The 25695-nt window shown below is 44.6% G+C and overlaps 1 protein-coding gene across 2 annotated transcripts in view; it reads left to right on the top strand.

Moving 5' to 3' along the window:
• Nucleotides 1–25695, top strand: part of LOC140429995 (low-density lipoprotein receptor class A domain-containing protein 1-like) — a 68596-nt gene that overhangs the window by 31564 nt on the left and 11337 nt on the right. The window contains exons 3-4 of one of the 2 annotated variants that reach the window (XM_072517570.1): nucleotides 8686–8808; nucleotides 11108–11245. In XM_072517570.1, the coding sequence (XP_072373671.1) occupies nucleotides 8686–8808; nucleotides 11108–11245 (261 nt within the window). The remainder of the gene's footprint in view (nucleotides 1–8685; nucleotides 8809–11107; nucleotides 11246–25695) is intronic. The other variant, XM_072517571.1, reaches the window with a different exon arrangement.

The raw sequence follows: 25695 nt of genomic DNA on the forward strand, positions 1-25695 counted from the left end.
TTTTACAATGTACATCAATGACTTAGATGAGGGAGTGAAGGCATGATAGCTCAATTTGCAGATGGCACAAAGATCGGGAGGAAAGTATGTTGTGAAGTAGACATATGGAGCTGGATTCTTCGCTGTCGGGGTTCGCCTTTGCGCCGGCAGCTTAGGGACTTCCCAATGGCGTGGGGCTGCCCACAATGGGAAACCCCATTGACCAGCTGGTTGTAGTGATCTGCATATCTGTGTATATACACAAGGTGTAAATGTAAATGCAATACAACTAAGCAATCACTAGAGGGAGCATGGGAGATGTATAAATACAGACAGATGGGAAGTCAGGGATGCATCACAGGAACGGCAGCTGGTGAGCAGGATACAGACAGGCAGCTCAGACGTAATATAGTATAAGCGCTGGAGAGAGAACAAACTCACAATAAAGCATTTACTTCAACTGTCAGACTATGAGCTTTATTCAGAGACAAGGAATAACACATGGTACCAGGTGACTTCAGAACACTTCCTAGAAGATTATACAAGATGCAGACAAAGAAAGATCAAAATGACAAGAAAACTCATACTGGACATTCGACGTGGGAAGACTTTGCTGATTTAATTAAATTTGTTGGAACTCCACTGCAGCTGAACACAATTTAAGTTATACCTGGAAAACTTTTAAACAAATGTTCGAAACCCTAGTAAGGAGTAGGCAATTCAATCCTTTGAGCCTGCTCCTCTCCTCCATTCATTATGACCATAGCTGACCATCCAACTAAGTAACCAGTTCCTGTTTTCCACCCATATCCTTTGGTCCCAAATCCTTTGATCTTTTTAGCCCCAACAGCCATTTCTAACTCCTTCTTGAAACATGCAATGTTTTGACCTCAACTGTTTCCTGTGGTAGAGAATTCCATAGGTTCACCATTCTCTGGGTGCAGAAATGTCTCCTGATCTCAATCCTAAATAGTCAACCCGGAGATTCTGACCCAATTCAGGACCCCCCCCCACCCACCATCGGAAACGTCCTGAGTCTACCCTGTCTATTCCTGTTAGAATTTGATAGGTTTCTGAGATTCCTCACAGATTCTTCTAAACTCTAGTGAATATAATCCTAACCAACTCAATCTCTCCTCATACATCAGTTCCACCATTCCAGAAATAACTCTGCTAAACCTCTATAGCAAGACCATCCTTCCTCAGATAAAGGAGATCAAAACTGCACACAATATTTCAGGTGTGGACTCATCAACGCCCTGTATAATTGCAGCAAGACATTCTGCTCTTGTACTTGAATCCTCTCGCTATAAAGTCAGCATACCATCTCCTGCCTTCACCACCTTCTGCACCTGCATGCTTACTTTCAGCGACTGGTGTACACGGACACCCAGGTCTCGTTGCACATTTCCCTCTCTCAATCTTTTGCCATTCAGATAATAATCTGTCTTCCTGATTTTGCTACCAGTGGATAGCCTCGGATTTATCCACAAGATACTGCATCTGCCATTCATTTGCCCACTCACTCAGCTTGTCCAAATCACACACTGAGGTATCTCTGCATCCTCCTCACAGCTCACCCTCTCACCCAGCTTTGTGTCATTCGCAAATTTGGAGATATTACATCTAGTTCCTTCATCTAAATCATTAATATACATTGTGAATAGCTGAGGTCCTGGCACTGTGGTGCCCACCAGCCATTTGGCTATATTCAAACTTAGTTTCCTGTCTGCCAACCAATTTTCTATCCATCTCAATAAACAACCCACAATCTCATGCACTTTAATTTTGCATATTAACCTCTTATGTGGGACATTGTCGAAAGCCTTCTGAAAGTCCAAATAAACTCCCACTCATCAACTCTACTGGTTACATCCTCAAATAATTCCAGTAGATTTAACAAGCATGATTTCCCTTTTGTAAATTTATGCTGACTCTGTCCGATCCTGCTACTGTTTTTCAAGTGCTCTGCTATTAAATTGTTTATAATGGACTATAGCATTTTCCTCCCCTGTCAACATCAGGCTGACTGGTCTATAATTCCCCATTATCTCTCTATATCCCTTTTTAAACAGTGGTGTTACATTAGCCACCTTCCAGTCCATAGGAGCTGTTCCAGAGTCTACAGAACTTTGGAAGATGAACACCAATGCATCCATTATTCCTGGGGCCACTTCCTTAAGTACACTGGGATTTAGATTATCAGGCTGTGGGATTTATCGCCTTCAGACCCATCAATTTCCCCAACACCATTTCCCTACTAATACTGACGTTCTTCAGTTCCTCACACTCACTAAACCCTGTGTTCCTCAATGTTTCTGGAATGTTACTTGTGTCCTCATTTGTGAAGACAGAACCAGTGTATGTATTTAGTTGGTCAGCTATTTGTTCCCCATTGTAAATTTCCTTGTTTCTGACTCTTTGCCTTCACCAATCTTTTTCTCTTTGCATACCTATAGAACATTTCACAGTCAATTTTCATGTTCCCTGCAAGCTTATCTCGTGCTCTATTTTCCCCTTCTTAATAAATCCCTTTGCTGAATTCTAAACTGCTCCCAATCCTTGGGTCTGCTGGGTTTTTTGGCCAATTTGTATGCCTCTTCCTTGGATCCAGCACTATCTCTGATTTCCCTTGACCACCTTTTCCATTTTAATTTTGCGCCAGGCAGGAATGAACAATTGTTGCAGTTCACCCACCCGTTCTTTGAATGTTTGCCATTCCCTATCCACTGTCATCCCTTTAAGTCACATTCCCCAATCCATCATAGCCATTTTGCACCTCATATCATTGTAGTTTCCTTTATTTAGATTCCGGACCATCGTCTCAGAATCAAATATGTCACTCTCCATCTAAGACTTCTATCATATTATGATCGCTCCTCCCAAAGGGGCCACGCACAGCTAGATTGCCAATTATCCCTTTCTCATCACACAATCCCCAGTCTAGGATGACCTGCACAGTCCTTGTGGAGATAAGACATGTCTGCCCATTGAAAACACCCTCCATCGCATTGTGTGGCACTACCGTTGACCTAAACGGGATAGATTCAGAACTGATCTAGCAGTTAAAAATTGGACATTGATGAGAAGCTGTCAACCATCAACAGCAGCAGCAGAATTGTATTCAACCATAATTGACCTCATCATCAGATTCAAGCCAGGTGAACAATCTTTGTTCAATAAGGCATGTCGGTGAACAAGCCAGATGTACCAGAAAATGAGGTGTGAAGCAACAACACATTACCGCAAGCATGCTAAACAGCAAAAGCAGCATGCTATAGGGGCTAGTTTAGCACAGGGCTAAATCGCTGGCTTTGAAAGCAGACCAAGGCAGGCCAGCAGCACTGTTCAATTCCCGTACCAGCCTCCCCGAACAGGCGCCGGAATGTGGCGACTAGGGGCTTTTCACAGTAACTTCATTTGAAGCCTACTTGTGACAACAAGCGATTTTCATTTCATTTCAGTTTTCATTTCTATAGTCAGCTAAGCAACCCCAAAATCAATGGATCAATGGATTCACGTAAAGCTCTGCAGCCCACGTGAATGGTGGTGACCAATTGAATTGCTAAGAGGAGGAGAAGGCTTGACGAACACTCCCATCCTCAATGGTGGGGAGCCCAGCACAAAAATGCGAAAGACAAGATTAGCCCTTCTGGCTGAAGACGGTTGCAAGTGGATACTCCACCTTGGCCTCCTCCTGAGGTCTCCAGCATCTTGGATTCCAATCTTCAACCAATTTTCACTTACCCCATGTGTAATCAAGAAATTGCTGAACACACTGGTTAGCACAAAGGCTATGAGCCCCAAGAATATCCTGGGTGTAGTGCTGAGGCGTGTGCTCTAGAACTAGCCACGTGTCGAACCAAGCTGCCTCAATACAACAACAATGTTGGCATCAACCAGACAATATGGAAAATGACAAAGTTATGTTCGGTTCACAAAATGCAGAACTACTGTAATCCAATTGGGTCAATTATTGCCCATCAGTCTACTCCTCATGACATGCCAATAACCATCTTCGAGATAAATCATTCAACTAAAACTGCATCTATCGTTTCAGATGGATGTAAAAGATCCCATGGGACTATTTTGAAGAGCAGGGGATTTATCCTCTGTACCTTGGTCAATATCCTATCCCTTAATCATGAAAACTGATTATCTAGTCATTATCACATTGCTGTTTTGGGGATCTTTCTGTGCACATATTGGTTGCTGCTTTTCCTACATTATAAGAGAAGGAATCATAAGATGGTGCCGGAGTGTGGCGATTCTCTGTGAGCTCTCCCTAACAGATCCCCTTTATACTTATCTTACAATCGTTCTAATCTTTTCATAATCAAAGTCCCCTCCTAATAGGTTTACTCACTCTTCCAATTTCTTCCATCGGTCAGGAGATACAAAAGTCTGAGAACAAGCGCGGACAGACTCAAAAACAGCTTCTTCCCCGCTGATACCAGACTCCTAAACGACCCTCTTATGGACTGACCTGATTAACACTACACCCCTGTATGCTTCACCCGATGCTGGTGTTAGGTAGTTACCTTGTGTACCTTGTGTTGCCCTATTATGTATTATCGTTTATTTCCTTTTCTTTCCATGTACTTAATGATCTGTTGAGTTGCTTGCAGAAAAATACTTTTCACTGCACCTTGGTACACGTGACAATAAACAAATCCAAATCCAAATCTGTAGAGTGGCTACACTTCAAAATTACTGTTTTGGTTGTGAAGTACTTTGGGTTGATGGCTATGAAATGTCGTACATAAATGCAAGTCCCTCTTCGTTTTTTTCCCCAATTCCCAAACTTTTCCACTCAAACCACTCAGCTCCTGGCCTCATTAAATCCTTGGTCTAAACTTGGACAAAGGAGCTGAATTCCAGAGGGGAGGGGAGAGTGACTGCGCTTGACATCAAGGTGGCATTTGACTGAGTTTGGCATCGAGGAGCTTTGTAAAACTGGAGTCAATGGGGGTGAAGGGAAAGTCTTTCCACTCATTACAATTATCTCTACCAAAAAGGAAGACTGTTGATCATCTCAAACCCAAGTCATCACTGCAGGTGTTCCTAAGGACAGTGTCTTAGAACCAACCATTTTCAGCTGTATCATCAAAGGTTTTCATTCCATAAGGTCAGAAATGGGGTGCTCACTGATGATTGCACAGCATTCTGTACTATTTGTGACAACTCAGATACTAAACCGCATGCAGCAAGACCTAGACAAGATTCAGGCTTTGGTGGAAAAGTGGAAAGTAACATGCATGCCACAGAAGTGCCAGGCAATGATCAGTTTCAACATAAGACCACCCCATTGCCAGTCAATGGTATTATCATTGTCAAGACCCCCACCATCAATATTCTGGGGGGTTACCTTTGATTAGAAACAAACTGGACCAGCCATGTGAATGCTGTGGCTGCAAAAGCAGATCAGGCACAGGGTATTCCGAGTGAATTACTCAGTTCCTGACTCCCACAGCCTTTCCACCATCATCTACAAGGAACAAGTCATGAGCAATACTTTGCACTTGCCTGGATGAGTACAGCTCCAACAACAAGAAGCTAGACACCATTCAGGACAAAGTCAGCCTGCTTGATTCGGCAAACTGTCCTTCACCATTCACTCCCTCCACCACTGATGCACAAGGCAGAAGTGTGTAACATCTACAAGATACACTGCAGCAACCCACCAAGGCCCGTTAGACAGCACCTTCCAAACTTGTGACCTCTATTAACAATGAGAACAAAGGCAGCATATGCATGACAACGCTATCATCTGCAAGTTCCCCTCCAAGTCACACACCATCCTGACTGGAAATATAGCACTGCTCCCTCATCGCTGCTTGCTCAAAAACCTGGAACTCTGCACCTAACGGCACTTTGGGTATACCTTCCCACAAAGATTGCCTCAGTTCAAGAAGGCAACTTATCATTTGGATTTGGATTTTGTTTATTGTCACGTGTACTGAGGTACAGTGAAAAGTATTTTTCTGCGAGCAGCTCAACAGATCATTAAGTACATGGAAAGAAAAGAAAAGAAAATACATAATAGAGCAACACAAGGTACACAATGTAACTACATAACACCAGCATTGGGTGAAGCATTGGGTGTAGTGTTAATGAGGTCAGTCCATAAGAGGGTCATTTAGGAGTCTGGTAACAGCGGGGAAGACGCTGTTTTCTGAGCCTGTTCGTGCGTGTTCTCAGACTTTTGCATCTCCTGCCCGAAGGAAGAAGTTGGAAGAGTGAGTAAGCCGGGTGGGAGGGGCTTTTGATTATGCTGCCCGCTTTCCCCAGGCAGCGGGAGGTGTAGATGGAGTCAATGGATCGGAGGCAGGTTCGTGTGATGGACTGGGCTGTGTTCACGACTCTCTGAAGTTGGTAAGTGTTAATGTGGACATGCCAAATTTCCTTAGTTTCCTGGATAATTATAGGTGCTGTTGTGCTTTCTTGGTGGTAGTGTCGACGTGGGTGGACCAGGACAGATTTTTGGAGATGTGTACCCCTAGGAATTTGAGACTGCTAACCATTTCCACCTCGGCCCCATTGATGCTGACAGGCGTTTGTGCAGTACTTTGCTTCCTGAAGTCAATGACCAGCTCTTTAGTTTTGCTGGCATTAAGGGATAGATTGTTGTTGTTACACCACTCCACTAGGTTCTCTATCTCCCTCCTGTATTCTGATTGGTCGTTATTCGAGATCCGGCCCACCATGGTTGTATCGTCAGCAAACTTGTAGATGAAGTTGGAACCAAATTTTGCCACAAAGTCGTGTGTGTACAGGGAGTATAGTAGGGGCCCCCGGTATTGAGGACTATTGTGGAGGAGGTGTTGTTGTTTATTCTTACTGATTGTGGTCTGTGGGTCAGAAAGTCGAGGATCCAGTTGCAGAGTGAGGAGCCAAGTCCTTTGTTTTGGAGCTTTGATATGAGCTCGGCTGGGATTATGTTGTTGAAGGCGGAGCTGGAATCAATAAATATCTGGGGCTTGTTTAGCACAGTGGGCTAAATAGCTGGCTTGTAAAGCAGAACAAGGCCATCAGCAGGGGTTCAATTCCCGTACCAGGCTCCCCGAACAGTCGCCAGAATGTGGCGACTAGGGGCTTTTCACAGTAACTTCATTTGAAGCCTACTTTGACAATAAGCAGTTTTCATTTCAAATAGAAGTGATGGAGGAGTCCTTGTTGTCGAGATGCGCTAGGGCCGAGTGTAGGGCCAGGGAGATGGCTTCTGCTGTGGACCGGTTGTGGTGGTATGCGAATTGCAGTAGATCAAGGTTTTCAGGGAGTATGGAGGTGATGCGCTTCATGACCAACCTCTCGAAGCACTTCATTACGACGGTCATCACTGTCTCAAGGATAATAAAGGCTGCCCTTTCCAGTGAGGCTCACTTCCCGTAAATAATCAAATAAAAATGTTTTTAAAACTGCAAGGAACTAGCTATTTATGACTTAAATCCTCACCATTTCATTAACTGTGAGGGATTTTGTGACTGCAGGCATGGCAATGCCAGATTTGCAGATGGCTGTCTTTTTTTTAGAGTACCCCATTATTTTTTCCAATTAAGGGACAATTTAGCGTGGCCAATCCACCTATCCTGCACATCTTTGGGTTGTGGGGGTGAAACCCACGCAGACACAGGGAGAATGTGCAAATTCCACACAGACAGTGACCCAGGGCCAGGATCAAACCCGGGTCCTCGGCTCCTTGAGGCAGCAGTGCTAACCACTACCACACCGTGCCGCCCTCGCAGATGGCTGTCTTAACACTTTTGTCCATGTTCCCTTTCACAAGGAATGCCCAAGATTGCTCCTTGGCCACCAGGGTTTCACAATACTGTGTTTGCTCATGAATTACTGTTGGACCACTAATGCAGAAGAGGAATGTTACAATTTAAAATTCAAACTACAATCATGTAGCACATTAATGGTACGGTGAAAGGACACTTTGCTGGTCAAGGGTGTTTCTCCCGAACTCTCCGAGCACATTGTACAGAAAAGAATAATCTGCTCTGTACTTCAATTCTGCTCAGTAAGAAGACTTTCTTCTTGATGAAGCATCGTCATAGTCAGCTTTAGGTTGAGATCTGTGAAGCTGATTTATTCAAGAACCCATCAGCAATGTAACCGGTCTTATGCCACTGTACTTCAAACATCAAAGTCACCATTCTCCAAACCCCTGGAGGCATTTTCAGTCTCTATACATGTACAGACATCTATGACTGTTTGAAAGAATCTACTGTGACAAATATTATTAATAGTTCCAGTTTATATTGTGCAATGAAATATGATGGCATCTTCTCTGGAAGTATAGCCTACTATGAACACTCATGGTCATAAGGATGGGGGACTAGAGGACTGGTGTTCATGGAACTTATCCTCCACCAAAACCTAACTCATTCAGTAAAGAACTGGAGAAAATAGAGTGAAAATCTGGTGTTACAATTAATTTGAGCTCGTTTTGACTTTAAAAAAAAGGGATCCTAATGGTAATATTCCCTCTTTCAATATTAATTTCAGCTAGCTAAATTAATGGAAATACTTTGTACAACTAACATTTTAATTCACCAATTATAGAGTGACTGTTAACTAACATAATTTTTGCAATTACTTTAAAATTGAAATGGGGTGGGGGTATGTTGACCCCTACATATTTACGATGTATAAATTTGAACATGTGAAAGCTGACCTATCATACAACCCATTTTTTTTTAGACTGCAGGAATTGCTGTCCCAGGAGATGCCTTTTAATCTCATGTGCAATCGTGCTGATTCTTGGGGCAATGGCAGTTGTTTTAGCCTGTGCAATCATATTTGGAATACCACCCAAACAGCCAAGTATGTAACCATAGTACAAATGTGTTCAGCTTGTTTAAAATAAATATTGTTACATTAAGAATGATCACCTGGTAATCATTACAACATAGAAGGTTCAGATGATATTAATCATGGGAGTGAAACTTGAGCAGTGTATTCCCCCCTCCTCCACAGAGATTAGATACAGCTTTGAAAGCAATTTCTTTCCTGTACGATGTGGTACACCCTTTGCAGTTTCATGCTGTTCTATTCGGGGTCCAATACTGCACAATCTCAATGGTGGCAGCATATATCGGAAGTATGAAAGTGTGAACACATGATTAATAATGATGGTGTCATTATTGAAGATTATTGTTGGGAGGTTATCTGCTATATATGAGCAGGAAACTCCTGGGTTCAGTATCTTGCTTGTGGTAAGGTACTGGACCTAGCTGGGCTGACAGTAATGGGCTATAATGTGTCACATATGACTATGTTTTGCATATGTTCTTCCACTTAAGAGACAGGCCTTGATTGATCACTTGTGTACATTACACACACGAATATGAACATTTGAAAGTATTTTATTGTGTCTCATAGCTTCGGTGCTTGGGATGACTGGATTCAATAAATTACATTTGTGTGCGCCCGTTATAGTATTTATTCTATTTATTTCCATTTGTAAAAGTCATAATGAATTACAATACTCATGATAACTTTCCCTCTGTTACATTCTGCTATTCAAAATCAAACTGTGCAATAACTAATTTGATGACCTTCCTTTGTGAGTGTGGGGTGCTGGTGCTCACTAAGCAAGGTCTCTCCATAACTAAATTGACTTAAAAACATAAGAAATAGGAGCAGGAATAGGTTTCTTGGCCCTTCAGCCTGCCACTCAAGACAATCATGTCTGATATTCAACCTCAACTCTACTTTCCTGCCCGCTCTCCATTTTTCTTGATTCCCTGCGTAATCAGAAAAAAATCTATTGATCTCTGCCTTGAACATATTCAACAATGGGGCATCCAAAGCCCTTTGGCGTAGACAATTCCAGATATTCACAAACATCTGAGCGATGAATTTCACCTCCTCCCAGTCCTAAATGAGTCCCCAGTTTTCCTGAGGCTGTGTCCCCATGTTCTAAATTCTTCAGCCAGGGGCTTTTAATTTCTGTGTCTACCTTATCCAGGTAATGCATTTATTGAAGGACTTTGGAAGTGTGTCCTTCTTATGTGGTAAACTGTAATCAACCAATTGATTGGCACCCCATCACACCTTAAACATTTGCTCCCTCCACCACTGATGCAAATGACAGCAGTGTGTAGGATCTATAAGATGCACTACAGCATCTCGTCAAGCCTCCTTCAACAGCACCCTCCAAAACTGCAACCTCTACCACCCAGAAGGATAAGACAGCAGATGCATAGGAACACCTGCACCTGTAAGTTACCTTCCAAACTGTGCACCACCCTGACTTGAATTATATCCTCATTCCTTCACTGTCGCTGGGCCCTGGAAATCCCTTCCATATGTGTTGGAGCAGTCTTGGCACAGGGTCTCACAAAGTCTCCCAATGTGTTTCAAAAATCCTCCTTCAGGCCACCAGCAGCAAGTGAACAGTAAAAGGTGTTTTGTCTTTAAACGGCACTTGAAATCCTCTGCAATAACCTGCTGATTCCCAATCAGTTGGTCTCTATAAGGAGCGGGCAATCGAAAGATCTTTTCACCAAGATGCCATGCGGTCTCCTTTTAGTGAGCGCTAGCAGTGGTGATCAGTTGCTTAATGATCCTACAGGCAACCATTCCTAGATTGTTCGTCAACCCCTTTGCCAAGACTGCATCCTGAGCTAAATATAGGTGAGCCCAGTATTGCAACTTAATACCCCATCCTATGTAATGTTCTTGTTGGATGGCCTGATTTATTACAAGAACACTTGTAGCTAAAACTAAAAACTATTTATAAACATTAACCATGGGTAAACTTACAAAACAATGGATTAATAACAGTAAAATCATACATGAGCAACCTCTCTCCCAGCTCTCCTGTCAGACTGAGGTCAGCTGGCTTTAACATTCACTTATACACCAGTGAGACTCCTAGTGGTCAGTCAGTGAATTACAACACAACGTGATATCACTACATCCTGGTTACCTCAGAGACTGTTTAGCACATAAAGTATTCAGAGAAAATTGACCCCATTACTCTTCTGAGCTTAATGCCAAGGAGTTAAAATAACAAAACCAAATAAGGAAACTGTCTGCTTCACAGGTGATGTGATTATACTTGCTGACAACAATAGTCTAAATGCTTTTTTATTTTTTCCATATCGCTTTGCTTTAGTAACCCGTCTGTGTAAGACCACCTCTGGCACGAATGGCTTTCTGTGTGATGACCGCAGAACCTGTCTCACTTCCACACACCTGTGCAATGGCAAAGTAGACTGCAGCAATGGAGAGGATGAATCAAACTTGTACTGTGGTATGTATTTCACTCCAGTATTCTCAATCCACATTTTCACATAGAATCACAGAATTGTTACAGTGCAGAAGAATCCATTAACCCATCCTGTCTGCATCAGCTCACCAAATGACATAGTGCCAGCCTCCTGCATTTCCCCCCGTACCCCTGCACATGGTTTCTATTCAAATAATCACCAAGTGCCCTCTCGAATGCCTCAATTAAACCTGCCTCCACCACACATCCCGGCAGTGCATTCCAGACTCGAACCACTCACCAAGTTTTTCTCATTTGCAAATCACTTTATGTCTGTGCTCTCTCGTTCTTGATTCTTTATATGAGTGGGAAGAGTTTCTCCCTATCCACTCTGTCCAGGTCCCCCTTGATTTTGAACCCTCCATCAAATCTCCTCTCCAAAGAGAGCAGTTCCAAGTTCTCCAACATATCCCCATAACTGAAGTTTCCCGCTCCTAGAACCACTGAAACAAGTACTCGGGCGGCACAGGAACACAGTGGCTAGCACTGTTGCTTCACAGCTCCAGGGTCCCAGGTTCAGTTCCTGGCTTGGGTCTCTGTCTGTGTGGAATCTACATGCCCCATGCCTGCGTGGGTTTCCTCTGGGTGCTCTGGTTTCCTCCCACAAGTCCCAAAAGACGTGCATGTTAGGTGAATTGGACATTCTGAATTCTCCCTCCGTGTATCCAAACAGGCACTGGAGTGTGGTGACGAGGGGACTTTCACAGTAACTTCATTGTTAATGTAAGCCTATTTGTGACAACATCAAACAACATCCTGACAAAAGAAACACCTTTTAACAGAAGCACATTAGGTTTACATTCACTACTGAGAACATTTATAATTCTGAATTCACCAAATGATCAAGAGATAGTCGTTTCATGGCAGAGAGATCCACAATACACTTGCTCCGTCTGGCTTCAGCTCCAACACTGAAAACAAAACTAAAACACACCTTCAGCCTGCTCAAAAACGAAAGTAAAAAGCTGACAGACAGCCCAGCTCCACCCACTCTCTGACATCACTACAGTAGTAAAAACCCATTTCTTAAAGGTACTCTCACTACAGATATTTATATACACACCCATTTATAAACACCCATTTCATAAAGGTACTCTCACTTGACACCTCCCCCCCCCCCCAAAAGAAAATCAACCATCAACTTCAAGATGGTTTCATTTTTCACCTTTTCACTATCCTTTAAGAAATGCACACAGTAAATATACCTTTTCGTTTCAAAAAGCAACACACGCAAACAGGTACAGTAATATAGTCCACTTTTTTTCCGTTTTTCTTCCTCCAACTGAAATCCTTCACGATTGACAGTCTCTTTGAACAAGAAGGTCTCCGCACAATCCGTCCATTTCTCTACGCCTCGGCATTTCTCTTTAAAGTCAGATACTGTAGTTAAATCTGATCACAGAGTCCCTTGTAATTCTCCAACACAGGAGCATTGATTATCACAGCTTTCAGGCAGTCAAATCCCTGTTGATACGCTGCTGTCCATTGAAATTTTCGACGTTTCTTCAGCAAGTCCATCAGTGGAGCAATCATGCTACAAAACCTTTTCACAAATGTTCAATCAAATCCACTGATGCCAAGAAATCGCATTATTTCCCTTCATCTTGAGGGTATCGGAGATTCCTCAAGGAAAGTGACTTGGGCTTTTCCAATTCCACTATTGGCTAGATTTATCACCAAACCCGCCTCCTGAAATCGATCGAATAACTCCATCAGATGTTTTAAATGTTCTTTCCATGTCTGGCTGAAAATTACCAGATCATCGATGTATACCGCACAATTGGGTAATCCTGAAACAACTTTTGTTAGTTAACCGTTGAAATGTGGCTGAGGCGTTTTTCATGCCAAATGGCATAACTTTGAATTGGTATATACCATCTGGAGTCACAAAAGCTGAAATATCCTTCACCCTTTCGGATAAAGGGTAACCTTTAAGTAAATCCAGTTTGGAAATAAAAGCTGATTGTCCCACTTTCTCAATGCAATCTTCCAAACTTGGGATAGGATAAGAGTCTGTTCTTCTAACTGCATTAACCTTTCAATAGTCCACACACACCCATTGGTTACTGCCCGGTTTAGGCACCATCACTATGGGTGAGCTTCATTGGCTGCAACCCACTTCAATTATGCCATTTTTAAACATATTCTCAATCTCTTAACCTGTGCCAATTTTAAAGGGTTAAGTCTGTATGGATGTTGTTTGATTGGAACAGCATTTCCCACAACCACATCATCTATAGCCATTTTAGTACGTCCCAATTTATCTCCACAAACTTGTCCACGTGATATCAATAACTCTTTCAAGTCAGTCCGTTTTTCCTCTGGAAGGTAACTCAACAATTTATCCCAATTTTTAAGAACATCCTCGTTTTCCAATTTAATTTGAGGTATGTCAAATTCACAGTCATCTGGATTTGGTTCGTCACTTTGAGTTAGAATCATTAAAACCTCCTCCTTTTTCTCTCCTTCCCTTTCAAAGTACCTTTTAAGCATATTCACATGACACACTCGGTGAGTTTTCCTTCTATCTGGTGTTTTAACCATATAATTCACCTCACTTAATTTCCTTTCAATCTGATAAGGTCGACAAAACCTAGCTTTTAAAGGTTCACCTACCACTGGTAACAACACTAAAACGTTATCTCCACTGGTAAAACTACAAACTTTGGATTTCTTGTCTGCCACCCGTTTCATCACATTTTGTGCAACTTTTAAATGTTGTCTAGCCAATTCACCTGCTCTATTTAATCGTTCCCTAAAATTTGACATGTAATCCAATAATGAAATTTCCAATTTCTCACTCACCAATTTTTCCTTAATCAATTTAAGTGGTCCTCTTACCTCATGACAAAAATTAGTTCAAAGGGACTAAATTTGGTTGACTCATTAGGTGCATCCCTAATTGCAAACAGTACGAATGGAATTCCTTTATTCCAATCCTCTGGATAATCTTGACACTAAGCCCTCAACATTGTCTTTAATGCCTGATGCCACCTTTCTAACGCTCCCTGCGATTTGTTGCTAACTTTTGGTTGGCTCTTCGTAAATGTTGCTCGTTGTGTCTTTACTTAATTTGCTCTGTTTTATAACCTTTGCTCTAGAGTCGCCAGGTATCTTTATGATACCGCCACGAGGTTCAAGTTCAAGTACTGATCAATAACTCAATACACCAGTTAGTACGTTTCAAATCAAAACACATTTATTATACACAGTCAATCACTACTCATGTATAAAACTCTACTTACTGGACTATCCCTAACACTAAAAGGCCTATACTTAGCTTTGGAACTGGCCCACCAGGTCAGGGGAACAAATGGCCTTTCGTTCGATTCTGAGTCTGCAGGCTTCAAAGCTGGTATAGACTGGTAGCTAGGAGCGCATATCTCGTAGCGTGCGTTGACTGGAGACTTGCTTGGTTGGTGCAGCTGCTAGGCAGGTCACGGTCAAGGGATGTTTCAAGCTGCTGAGAGACCCTGCCAAGAAGGACGAATTGAACTTGGGGACTCTATTTTATAGTCCCCAGGGGCTTCGCGCCCTTTTGGGTGGACCCCGTACCTGGTTCCAAGTGATTGGACTAAGTTCTGATCACTTGGATCGATTTCTCCAATACTGGAGCTGTTCCCTGATGGCTGGGCGGTTCCTAAGTGTCCTTTGGCCTTCCTTTGTCTTGGCTCCTGCTGGCGCCGAGGCGTCTGGCTTGGCCTTGTTTACCTTAACAGTTTCCAATTGTTCCCGGGGATCGCTCATCAGTATGTAGATGGTTGTTAGTTTCAGTGCTATCTGGGTTCCTGCAAGTTCTGATTACAGGAAACTTTGAACCTGCTTGTTTTTCCTGCGTTGGCTGAATTTCCCTGCATTCTTAGTGGATCTCCATTTTAAAGTCGGGAAGTGGCCAACCCAGGTGGCTACACCCCCTCCTTGTGATCACTAACGTGAAGCATGAAGGATCACATAACTGCATCGTCTTCACTCCCTGACCCAGCGAGCACTCTTCCATGGCCTCTACACTGACCATAACTATGCAAGAAAATTTTAACTGACAATTCTAAGTGGCGCTATGTCACAACAGGGACATGCAGTACAACATATTTTTTTAAAACAGTACCTCTAACTATCTTCCATAAACTACACTCACTTAAATATTCAATCATACTAACTTCCTAACAATACAACAATAATAGCAGCATTCACATTTCCCTCTGGCTTGGCGGTCAAGCACAGAGTTGTACAATCTTTCAGTTGCAAATGAGACATATTTCTTTATTTACAAATGACGCAAAACAAATGTCCTTTATTGTAGATCAAGGGGCTTGGGGGCCTGGGGAAGACCGAAAATAGGGGATCTTATCCTGTATACCGGAGTGCGAGAGCGGTAGGCTCTCCTTCGCCATTTTCTCATGTGGATAGTCTGCACGATGCTGCAGAATATCGCCAATGCTAAAAGGGATTCAATGACATATGAAAGGGAGTACCACGTTATAAACCTATCACACCATAATGGTGTGTTGTTACTTGTCACTGGGCTCTGGGTGCTATGGGGAAGTGAATCATTGATGGCCGGCAGGGTTGGGGTCAGGGGCTTCGCGTTCGCGCGTAACCGAATACAAATTATAATGATAACGAAAAACACGTATGATGTCTTCATTGTTCTCTTCTCTCTTCTCTTCTCTTCCTTTTCGTCTCTTCTCTCTTCCTGGAGCTTCTGGAATTCTGTGGATCAAGCATAGTTTCTGTTACTATCTTGTTCAACATCTTGTTCGTTAGCATGTCTGTCTTTTAGTGCCAATTTCCCTTTATAATTGGTCACCATGTGTGACTCCCTCATTAAAAAAAAAAATGTTTTAAACCGAATATTTGGACTAGACATTTAAGGAAATACTGCCGTACTGCGAGCCGTCGTGCAGCCTGTGTGATCCATCTCAGTGTCTGAGGATGTAAATAGCATAGGGAAGCAACCGAAGGGCTGCCAAAACCAAACAAAAGAATTTTGAACGTAACGAGCCAAAATGGGGTGCGTATGGGCCGCGGCGGGTAAGAAATGGGTGGAATCCCCGGGTAGGACGGTGACCAATGCCATACGTGCTCTACCTGAGCATAGCTGACCAGAGGGGGTCCTCAGGCAGGGCGGGGACCAATGCCGTTTCTCCACTGCCTGAGCAACCGGCAAGAACGGGTAAGAATGTGGTCGTCGTGGGGGGCTGCCTCTCGAATTAGGAGAGCAACTATGAGTCGGGTTCTGTCGACAGACTAGTTCCTCTGAACTACTGTCTGGGACAAACTTGTACCTTTTACAATTTTCTGTCAACAGACTAGTTCCTCTGAACTATTGCCTGGGACAAACTTGTACCTTTAACAGCCGGGGGGCGTTAAAGGAGTGGTCACGTGGGGCCGTGAAAACTTTCAAGTTTACACACAACACTTAACGATAACATTAACAAACAAACATTCAACAAACATGGTGCAGGTTCCATCAGAAAGGACACCGTTTCTCCCAAGCGATTCCTTTTAAAACATCATCTGGACACCTCAGTTATCAGTTGCGAACAGGGTCGCAAAGGGGTTCTCGTTTTGGGAGTCAGACTCAATGTCATCATCTTCTCCCGGATGCCATACTCTTGAATGGATGAGGGTTCATCACGTCGTTTCGGACGAGCCTGTACGAATTGTCACAGTGCCAAATAGTTGTGTCTAATTCTGTGGAGATGGAGTCGGGGTCATCATCGTAGGGTGGTGGTCTTTGGTGAGGTTTGTTAAGGAATGTGATCAGGAAGGGATCACTCGAATCGTGTTCAGTTTCACTGGGTGTGGGGCCTGTTGCATGGGGATAGTAGGGAGGCGTGCTGTGGTTATTGGCTGTGTCACAGTCGCTGTCGCTGCTGTCTGTGGGCGTTCCGGGGTGGAGTCTAGAGTTCGGGGGTGGAGTCGAGGTCGAGTCCGTGGATGGGGTAGACGTGTTGGGGGAGGGTAGGGATACGTTGGCTGTGGGCGGGGCATGGTCTGCTGCGTCGAGCATGACGTGGTGTGCGTGGTTAGACTGCGAGCCATATGCCTTGAGCTGGTTAATATGAAACCACGCGGTCTTCCCATAAGACCATAAGGCATAGGAGCGGAAGTAAGGCCATTCGGCCCATCGAGTCCATTCCACCATTCAATCATGGCTGATTTCAACTCCATTTACCCGCTCTCTCTCCATAGCCCTTAATTCCTTGAGAAATCAAGAATTTATCAACTTCTGTCTTAAAGACACAGAACGTCCAGGCCTCCACCGCCCTCTGTGGCAATGAATTCCATAGACCCACTACTCTCTGGCTGAAGAAATTTCTCCTCATCTCTGTTCTAAAGTGACTCCCTTTTATTCTAAGGCTGTGCCCTCGGGTCCTAGTCTCCCCAGCTAATGGAAACAACTTCCCTACGTCCACCCTATCTAAGCCATTCATTATCTTATAAGTTTCTATTAGGTCTCCCCTCAACCTCCTAAACTCCAATGAATATAATCCCAGGATCCTCAGACGTTCATCGTATGTTAGGCCTACCATTCCTGGGATCATCCATGTGAATCTCCGCTGGACCCGCTCCAGTGCCAGTATGTCCTTCCTGGGGTGTGGGGCCCAAAATTGCTCACAGTATTCTAAATGGGGCCGAACTAATGTTTTATAAAACTTCAGAAGTACATCCCTGCTTTTATATTCCAAGCCTCTTGAGATAAATGACAACATTGCATTTGCTTTCTTAATTACGGACTCAACCTGCAAGTTTACCTTTAGAGAATCCTGGACTAGGACTCCCAAGTCCCTTTGCACTTCAGCATTATGAATTTTGTCACCGTTTAGAAAATAGTCCATGCCTCCATTCTTTTTTCCAAAGTGCAAGACCTCGCACTTGCCCACGTTGAATTTCATCAGCCATTTCTTGGACCACCCTCCTAAACTGTCTAAATCTTTCTGCAGCCTCCCCACCTCCTCAATACTACCTGCCCCTCCCCTATCTTTGTATCATCGGCAAACTTAGCCAGAATGCCCCCAGTCCCGTCATCTAGATTGTTAATATATAAAGGGAACAGCTGTGGCCCCAACACTGAACCCTGCGGGACACCACTCATCACCGGTTGCCATTCCGAAAAATAACCTTTTATCCCAACTCTCTGCCTTCTGCCTGACAGCCAATCGCGATCCATGTTAGTACCTTGCCTCGAATACCATGGGCCCTTATTTTACTCAGCAGTCTCCCGTGAGGCACCTTATCAAAAGCCTTTTGGAAGTCAAGATAGATAACATCCATTGGCTCTCCTTGGTCTAACCTATTTGTTATCGCTTCAAAGAACTCTAACAGGTTTGTCAGGCGCGATCTCCCCTTACTAAATCCATGCTGACTTGTCCTAATCCGACCCTGCACTTCCAAGAATTTAGAAATCTCATCCTTAATGATAGATTCTAGAATCTTGTCAACAACTGAGGTTAGGCTAATTGGCCTATAATTTTCCATCTTTTTTCTTGTTCCCTTCTTGAACAGGGGGGTTACAACAGCGATTTTCCAATCCTCTGGGACTTTCCCTGAGTCCAGTGACTTTTGAAAGATCATACCTAACGCCTCCACTATTTCTTCAGCTATCTCCTTTCGAACTCTAGGATGTAGCCCATCTGGGCCCGGAGATTTATCAATTTTTAGACCTCTTAGTTTCTCTAGCACTTTCTCCTTTGTGATGGCTACCATATTCAACTCTGCCCCCTGACTCTCCTGAATTGTTGGGATATAACTCATGTCTTCTACTGTGAAGACTGACGCAAAGTACTTATTTAGTTCCTCAGCTATTTCCTTGTCTCCCATCACTAGATTACCAGCGTCATTTTGGAGCGGCCCAATGTCTACTTTTGCCTCCCATTTGTTTTTAATGTAATTAAAGAAACTTTTACTATCATTCCTAATGTTATTGGCTAGCCTCCTTTCATATTTGATCCTCTCTTTCCTTATTTCTCTCTTTGTTATCCTCTGTTTGTTTTTGTAGCCTTCCCAATCTTCTGACTTCCCACTACTCTTTGCCACATTATAGGCTTTCTCTTTTGCTTTGATGCATTCCCTAACTTCCTTTGTCAGCCATGGCTGCCTAATCCCCCCTCTGACAACCATTCTTTTCTTCGGGATGAACCTCTGTACTGTGTCCTCAATTACTCCCAGAAACTCCTGCCATTGCTGTTCTACTGTCTTTCCCAGTAGGCTCTGCTCTCAGACAATTTTCGTCAGTTCCTCCCTCATGCCCCTGTAGTTACCTTTATTTAACTGTAACACCTTTACATCTGATTCTACCTTCTTTCTTTCAAATTGGAGATTGAATTCTACCATATTATGATCACTGCCTCCTAAGTGTTCCCTTACTTTAAGATCTTTAATCAAGTCTGGCTCATTACATAACACTAAGTCCAGAATGGCCTGTGCCCTCGTGGGCTCCATCACAAGCTGTTCCAAAAAGCCCTCCTGTAAACATTCAACAAATTACCTTTCCTTGGGTCCACTGGCAGCATTATTTACCCAGTCCACCTGCATATTGAAGTCCCCCATGATCACTGTGACCTTGCCTTTCTGACATGCACTTTCTATTTCGTGGTGCATTTTGTGCCCCTGGTCCTGACCACTGTTAGGAGGCCTGTACATAACTCCCATTATGGTTTTTTTTGCCTTTGTGGTTCCTCAACTCTACCCACACAGTCTCCACATCATCTGACCCTATGTCGTTTAGTGCTATTGATTTAATTTCATTCCTAATTAACAAGGCAACCCCGCCCCCTCTGCCCTCCTCTCTGTCTTTTCGATAGGTTGTGAATCCCTGGATGTTTAAATGCCAGTCCTGAACCCCCTGCAACCACGTCTCTGTGATGCCTACCACATCATACCTGCCAGTCACAATCTGGGCCACAAGCTCATCTACCTTGTTCCGTACACTGCACGCATTTAAATATAGCACCTTTAATTCTCTATTGACCATCCCTTTTTGTTTTCTTAGTGTGGTGGACCTTGATTTACTGAGCCTTTCCATACATGGTGTCATATTTTGTGGGATGGGGTCTATCGTAACCTCTCCTGAGTTCTGTCTTTTCGTGCTTTTTTGTATTCCTAAGCAACTACGCTTCCACTGATTACTTCACCTCTTGGTTCCCTGACTTTCCCTTCCACCCCAATCTCTAATTTAAAGTCCTATTGACCACCCTATTTACTCTTTTTGCCAGAACACTGGTCCCAGCTCGGTTCAGGTGGAGACCATCCCAATGGTATAGGTCCCCCCTGTCCCAAAACTGATGCCAGTGTCCCATGAAAAGGAACCCTTCTTTCCCACACCACTCTTTCAGCCATGTGTTCCCGTTGGGGTACTTAATCTTATAAATGGAGGGGCTTACTATGTCCGCAACGGAGTACGGACCCGAATACTTAGGTGACAGGAACGTGCTGGGGTTGTAAATGGATAGCATGACCTGCTGTCCTACATCAAACTCAGTCGCATGCACTGTCTTGTCGAAACAGACCTTGCTCTGTTTCTTCCTGGTGCCTAATTTTACTGCGGCTGCTAGCTGAGCCGTTTTGACATTCTCTACTAATTGTTTCACTGCATTCTCGTGTGTGAGGGCCATCACTTTGGGGCTGGTCAAGTCAAGTCCTAATAAAAATTCTGTGCCTTTCATGGGTCATGAGAGTGTGTATCCTGTGGATGGCGAAACAGTGTTACGCAAAAACATGAGTGCAAAAGGGAGGACTGAATCCCAAGTGGTGCTGTTTTGTTGGACCATTTTCCTGAGGGTTGCTTTTAGGGTCCGATTCATTCGCTCCACGATACCACTTGACTGCGGGTGGTATGCGATGTGGAATTTTTGGATAATGCCAAATATCGTGAGGACGTTCTTCATGACACATCCCGTAAAATGGGAACCTTGGTCGGATTCAATGCTGCGGGGGAGTCCCCATCTCGTAAAGATGTGGTGGGTTAAAATCATAGCTGTAGTCTTTGCCGTGTTTGTTCTAGATGGGAATGCTTCTACCCATTTTGTAAACGTGTCTATAACAACGAACACATACTTGTGACCATTCCTGCAAGGGGGCAATGGTCCTAGAAAATCAATCTGGAGGTTAGTCCAGGGGCCATTAATGGGGCGGGTGTGGCTAAGCTGATCTTTCTTCACATATCTGTCCGGATTGTTTTGGACACAGATAAGGCAATTTTCAACATAGTCCTTTAAATTCGGCCACCAACAGAGCTGCCTGAGGTGGGCTGTAGTGGGGTCAATTCCCTGATGCCCATGACTATCATGGAACAAAAAAATAAGCTGATTCCTGTCCTGTTCAGGAACCACATAAAGGGTGTCTTTTAGGACCACACCGTCATGTGGGGTCAGTGCATTTTTAAAATTATCGTATGGGGCTGGAAATTTTCCTTTTAAAATCTCCCTGAGATTACTATGTTGCTTCTGGGCCTGCACTAAATCTTCGATATTTGTCTGTGAGACCTGGACTGCATTCACTGGGGCGCTTTCGGGGGGGGTTCCAAATATACCCATGTCTGGAACCTGCTTTAGCCAGTGCGTCGGCTTTTACATTTTCAGGTGGGTTGGAACAGTGGTGACTTCGTACTTTAGTAACACCAAATATCCTGTCCTGTGCTTTGTCCAAAATGTGCCGGAGCAATGGGGCTGAGGGAGGGGTTTTCCGTCTGCGGAAACAAATCCTCTTCCTTTCCACAGGGGAAGGAATTCTGTGAGGCTGTTACAGGACTAGAGGCTGTCCGAGTATATGTCTGCTGGGCTGGGGAAGGAACCTGGGTGATCTACAATGTATGCAATGGCTGCTAGTTCTGCTGCCTGCGCGCCTAAGTGTCCTGGCAGTTTTAACGAGATTTCTTCTAGGGCACGTCCCTGCACGTCCTCAACATAGATGCCGCATCCTGTAATGCGCTTCCCGTTTAATATAGTGGAAGAACCATCCACATATATTCTCAAGGGTGCGCACGTGTCTGTGTGCTGGGGGCTCTGGGGTGAACTACCTATCTTTTTGGGGGGTGTTTTCATGATAAAGGGGCCTGTGTTGTGGTGCGGTGAGATGATTTCACATTCCTGGGGGGTGCCTGGGTACTGAAGGTTGTCGGCTAGGAAAGTGTGGGTCTTGGTCCTTTTAACAGTGATGTCCCACCCCTGCAAAAGGAGGGTCCAATTGGCAGCTCTGATCTGGCTTACTGTACCGTCCTTAAGTTGTCCGTCTAGTAAAAGTTGGGTGGGGGTGTGTTCCGTGAGGATTGTGATGGGGTTTAGTCCGGTGATATATGAAAAGTATTGAACTGCCCAGAAAACTGCGAGCAGGTGCCTTCCACAGGCCGAAAATCCCTGCTCCACAGGATCTAAAACTCTGGAGGCGTAAGCCACGGGTCTTAACTGTTCGTGCCGTTCCTGGACGGGCACGGCCGAAAGGGTACGATCTGTGCGAGCTATCTCTATAGCATAGGGGGAAAGCGGGTCTGGAACCTGTAGTGCGGGGGCTGCAATGAGTGCGCGCTTTAAAGCATCGACAGCATCTGTGTGCCGTGGAAGCCATTCCCAAGAACATAGAACATAGAACAAGGGGCTCCTTTCTTTAGGAGTTCCGAGAGGGGTGCTGCTTTGGTGGCCAAACCGTCAAAAAGGTTTCGGCAGTAGCCAACCAGTCCTAAAAATGACTGGAGGGCGGAAACATTCTGGGGAAGTGGCAATGTGACAATCGAGTCAATTCTTTTATGCTCGATCTCGCGTTTACCATGCGTGATAATCGTTCTCAAATATACTACTTTGTTTTCCAAAATTTGGGCCTTCCTGGGGTTCACTTTACATCTAATTCGCTGTAGGAGTTCCAGGAGTTCGGACAGAAGCTCGATGTGCTCTGCCTTGGTGTCTGTCTGCAGTAATAGGGCATCTACATACTGGACCAGACATTCGAGGCGAGAAAATTTTGATAAACCATTGGCCAGCTGTCGGTGGAAAATGGAGGGGGAGTTGTGGAATCCTTGTGGAAGGCATGTCCATGTGTACTGCTGACCTTTAAAAGTGAAGGCAAGTTTGTACTGGCACGCTTTTGCCAATGGAATGGACCAGAATCTGTTACTGATGTCCAAAACAGTAAAATATCGTGAGTTGAGTCCCTGCTTGAGCATGGTCTCAGGACTTGTGGCTACCGTGGGGGTTGCTGCGGGGGTGACCTTGTTGAGTTCCCGGTAATCGATGGTCAGTTGCCATGATCCATCGGGCTTTCCCACTGGCCAAATCGGGGCATTATTAGTACAGGCTACTGATCTAAGTACACCTTGTTCTAATAAACTATCAATAACTTTTGAGATTTCTCCCTCTGCCTCTTGGGGAAATCCATATTGCTTCTGGGGTCTAGGGTCAGGTCCTGTTATTTGAACCGAACCAGCCATCCTGCTGCAGTCATGTTTATGACTTGCAAATGCAGTCCTGTTTTTCTGGAGAGCTGCCCTAACCTGTTTGTCTGCGCTAATCATGGTCAGGTCAAACCAAAAATCGCCGACTGCGCTAATCTTAATAGCATACTCACCTACTGTGAGCTTTGCGGGGGCTCTTGCTGACTTTGTCATTTTCCAGACACATTGATTTACTGGGTCAAATGACAGGTTGTGGGAGTTCATGAAATCGATGCCCAAAATGTGTTCTGCAGTGTGGGGCAGATCAACCAAAACTAGGGGGTGTTTTGTTGTAATGTTGCCAATTTGACTGGGTACAGGGGCTGTGATGTGTCCCTGTTGTGAGTGGCCTGTGAAGCCGCTGAGGGTGATTGTGGCTGTAGTGGGCCACGTGTCTTTTTGGAACACGGTGGAGGAATTAATTGTGGTGCGGGACCCTCCTGTGTCCCAGAGAAATTCGATGGGCTATCCCCGTATTTTTGCTGCAACGACTGGTCAGCCGGACCTATCCCAAAGGGTGTTGCAGACCCAGGTGGGGGAGCCCGAACACCGTCAGTCAGTTCCATTCATGTCTGTCTGGTCTGAACGGGTGCTTACACTATGTATGGGCTTTGTCCTGTTTCTATTCAGAGTGCCTGCCTGCTGGGCTCTCTGTGGCTTTCGTGGGGCATTGCATTCTCGTGCAAAGTGACCTAATTGTCCACAGTTGTAACACTCCTGTGGTTTCTGTGGGGGGCTGTTCATGCCTTCATTCACCCATGCAGGGTTCTGGTGCGCTTTAACTGCTTGAATATCTGCCTCTGCCTGCTGTTCTTCGGGTTTTCTAATCGTGGGTTTGTTGTGGACAGATTGCTCCCAGGAGCGGGACAACCGTTTTTAAAACCCACTTTTCGTTGTGCGTTTCTTCCGAGGGGTCATAATTAGTACAAGCTTTTTGTCCTGCCTCTGTGGCATGGGAGATAAGGGTGCGGGTCCAATTGGCCATGTTGTCTGGGGACAAATGGGCGCGGTCTAAGTTTCCGAAAACGGCTGTAAAATGGATCCATAGGCGTCCAGCAAATGCTGTGGCGTGTTCTGTTTTCTTCTGCCTGCACTTATTCAGGCCTTCTACTGGGTCACCTCTGTTATAACCGATCGTGTCTAGGATCGCCGTGTGCATCTCTGCAAGGGTGCCTCCTCCTACATTCTGTGGGTCGGGAAGGGCTGCTACAACAGAAGGGTCTAAGCTTAAAACTGTGAGCTTCACTTGCTCACGCTCATCCAGGCCGTACATGGTCACCTGCTGCTTCACTCTAGCAAAGAAGTGGTGGGGGTCTGAGGTGGGGAGGAACGGTGTGATCTTTTTGCACACGTCCCGTAATTGGGTCACGGTTAAGGGGGGGATTTAAAGGAATTCCACGTTTCCGTCCGATGTGACTGTGCGGTGTGTAGTTACTGGATTCATGGGTGCCTGATCTATCTGCTCTGTGGGGGGTTGGGGTGCTTTTCTCCTTTGGGGCTTTCCTTGCGCACATGTTCCCTGTACATATCTATGCGCGGTTTCGTTTAGTTCTTGCCAATCAGGGCCGTCTTCTTCATCTAATTGGGATCCAAAGGTGCTTTGAAACTCATTTTGCACTGAAAGCAAAGACTGCAGTTCCGCAATCTGCTTCCGGCATTTTGCATGATCCACTGAGCTTTGTCTGTGCTCCGTGGTGGCAGCATGGAGTGCTCTTAATGCTGCTTTTAGATCGCTGCCCTGCCTTTGCAATGCCTCTACCTGTTTCTCTGTCTCTTCTCTTACCAGGACTGCACATTGCGTGTCCTGATAGGCCTTATCGTATTGGGTTTGTAAGCTGCTCAGATGCGCTAGACAAGAGTGGTATGCCCACTTGGCATCATCCACCTCTCTGTCTTTTGCTGCCAACTTCCTTCTCAATTCTACATTCTCTCTCTCGATCTCACTAACATTGACCTTGCTCATTCGATGTCTCTCTTCTATCTTTGCGGAGCATCCGAACGACCTCCTCTG

Source organism: Scyliorhinus torazame, chromosome 9, assembly GCF_047496885.1.
Source record: "Scyliorhinus torazame isolate Kashiwa2021f chromosome 9, sScyTor2.1, whole genome shotgun sequence".
In the NCBI taxonomy this organism is placed as follows: Eukaryota; Metazoa; Chordata; class Chondrichthyes; order Carcharhiniformes; family Scyliorhinidae; genus Scyliorhinus; species Scyliorhinus torazame.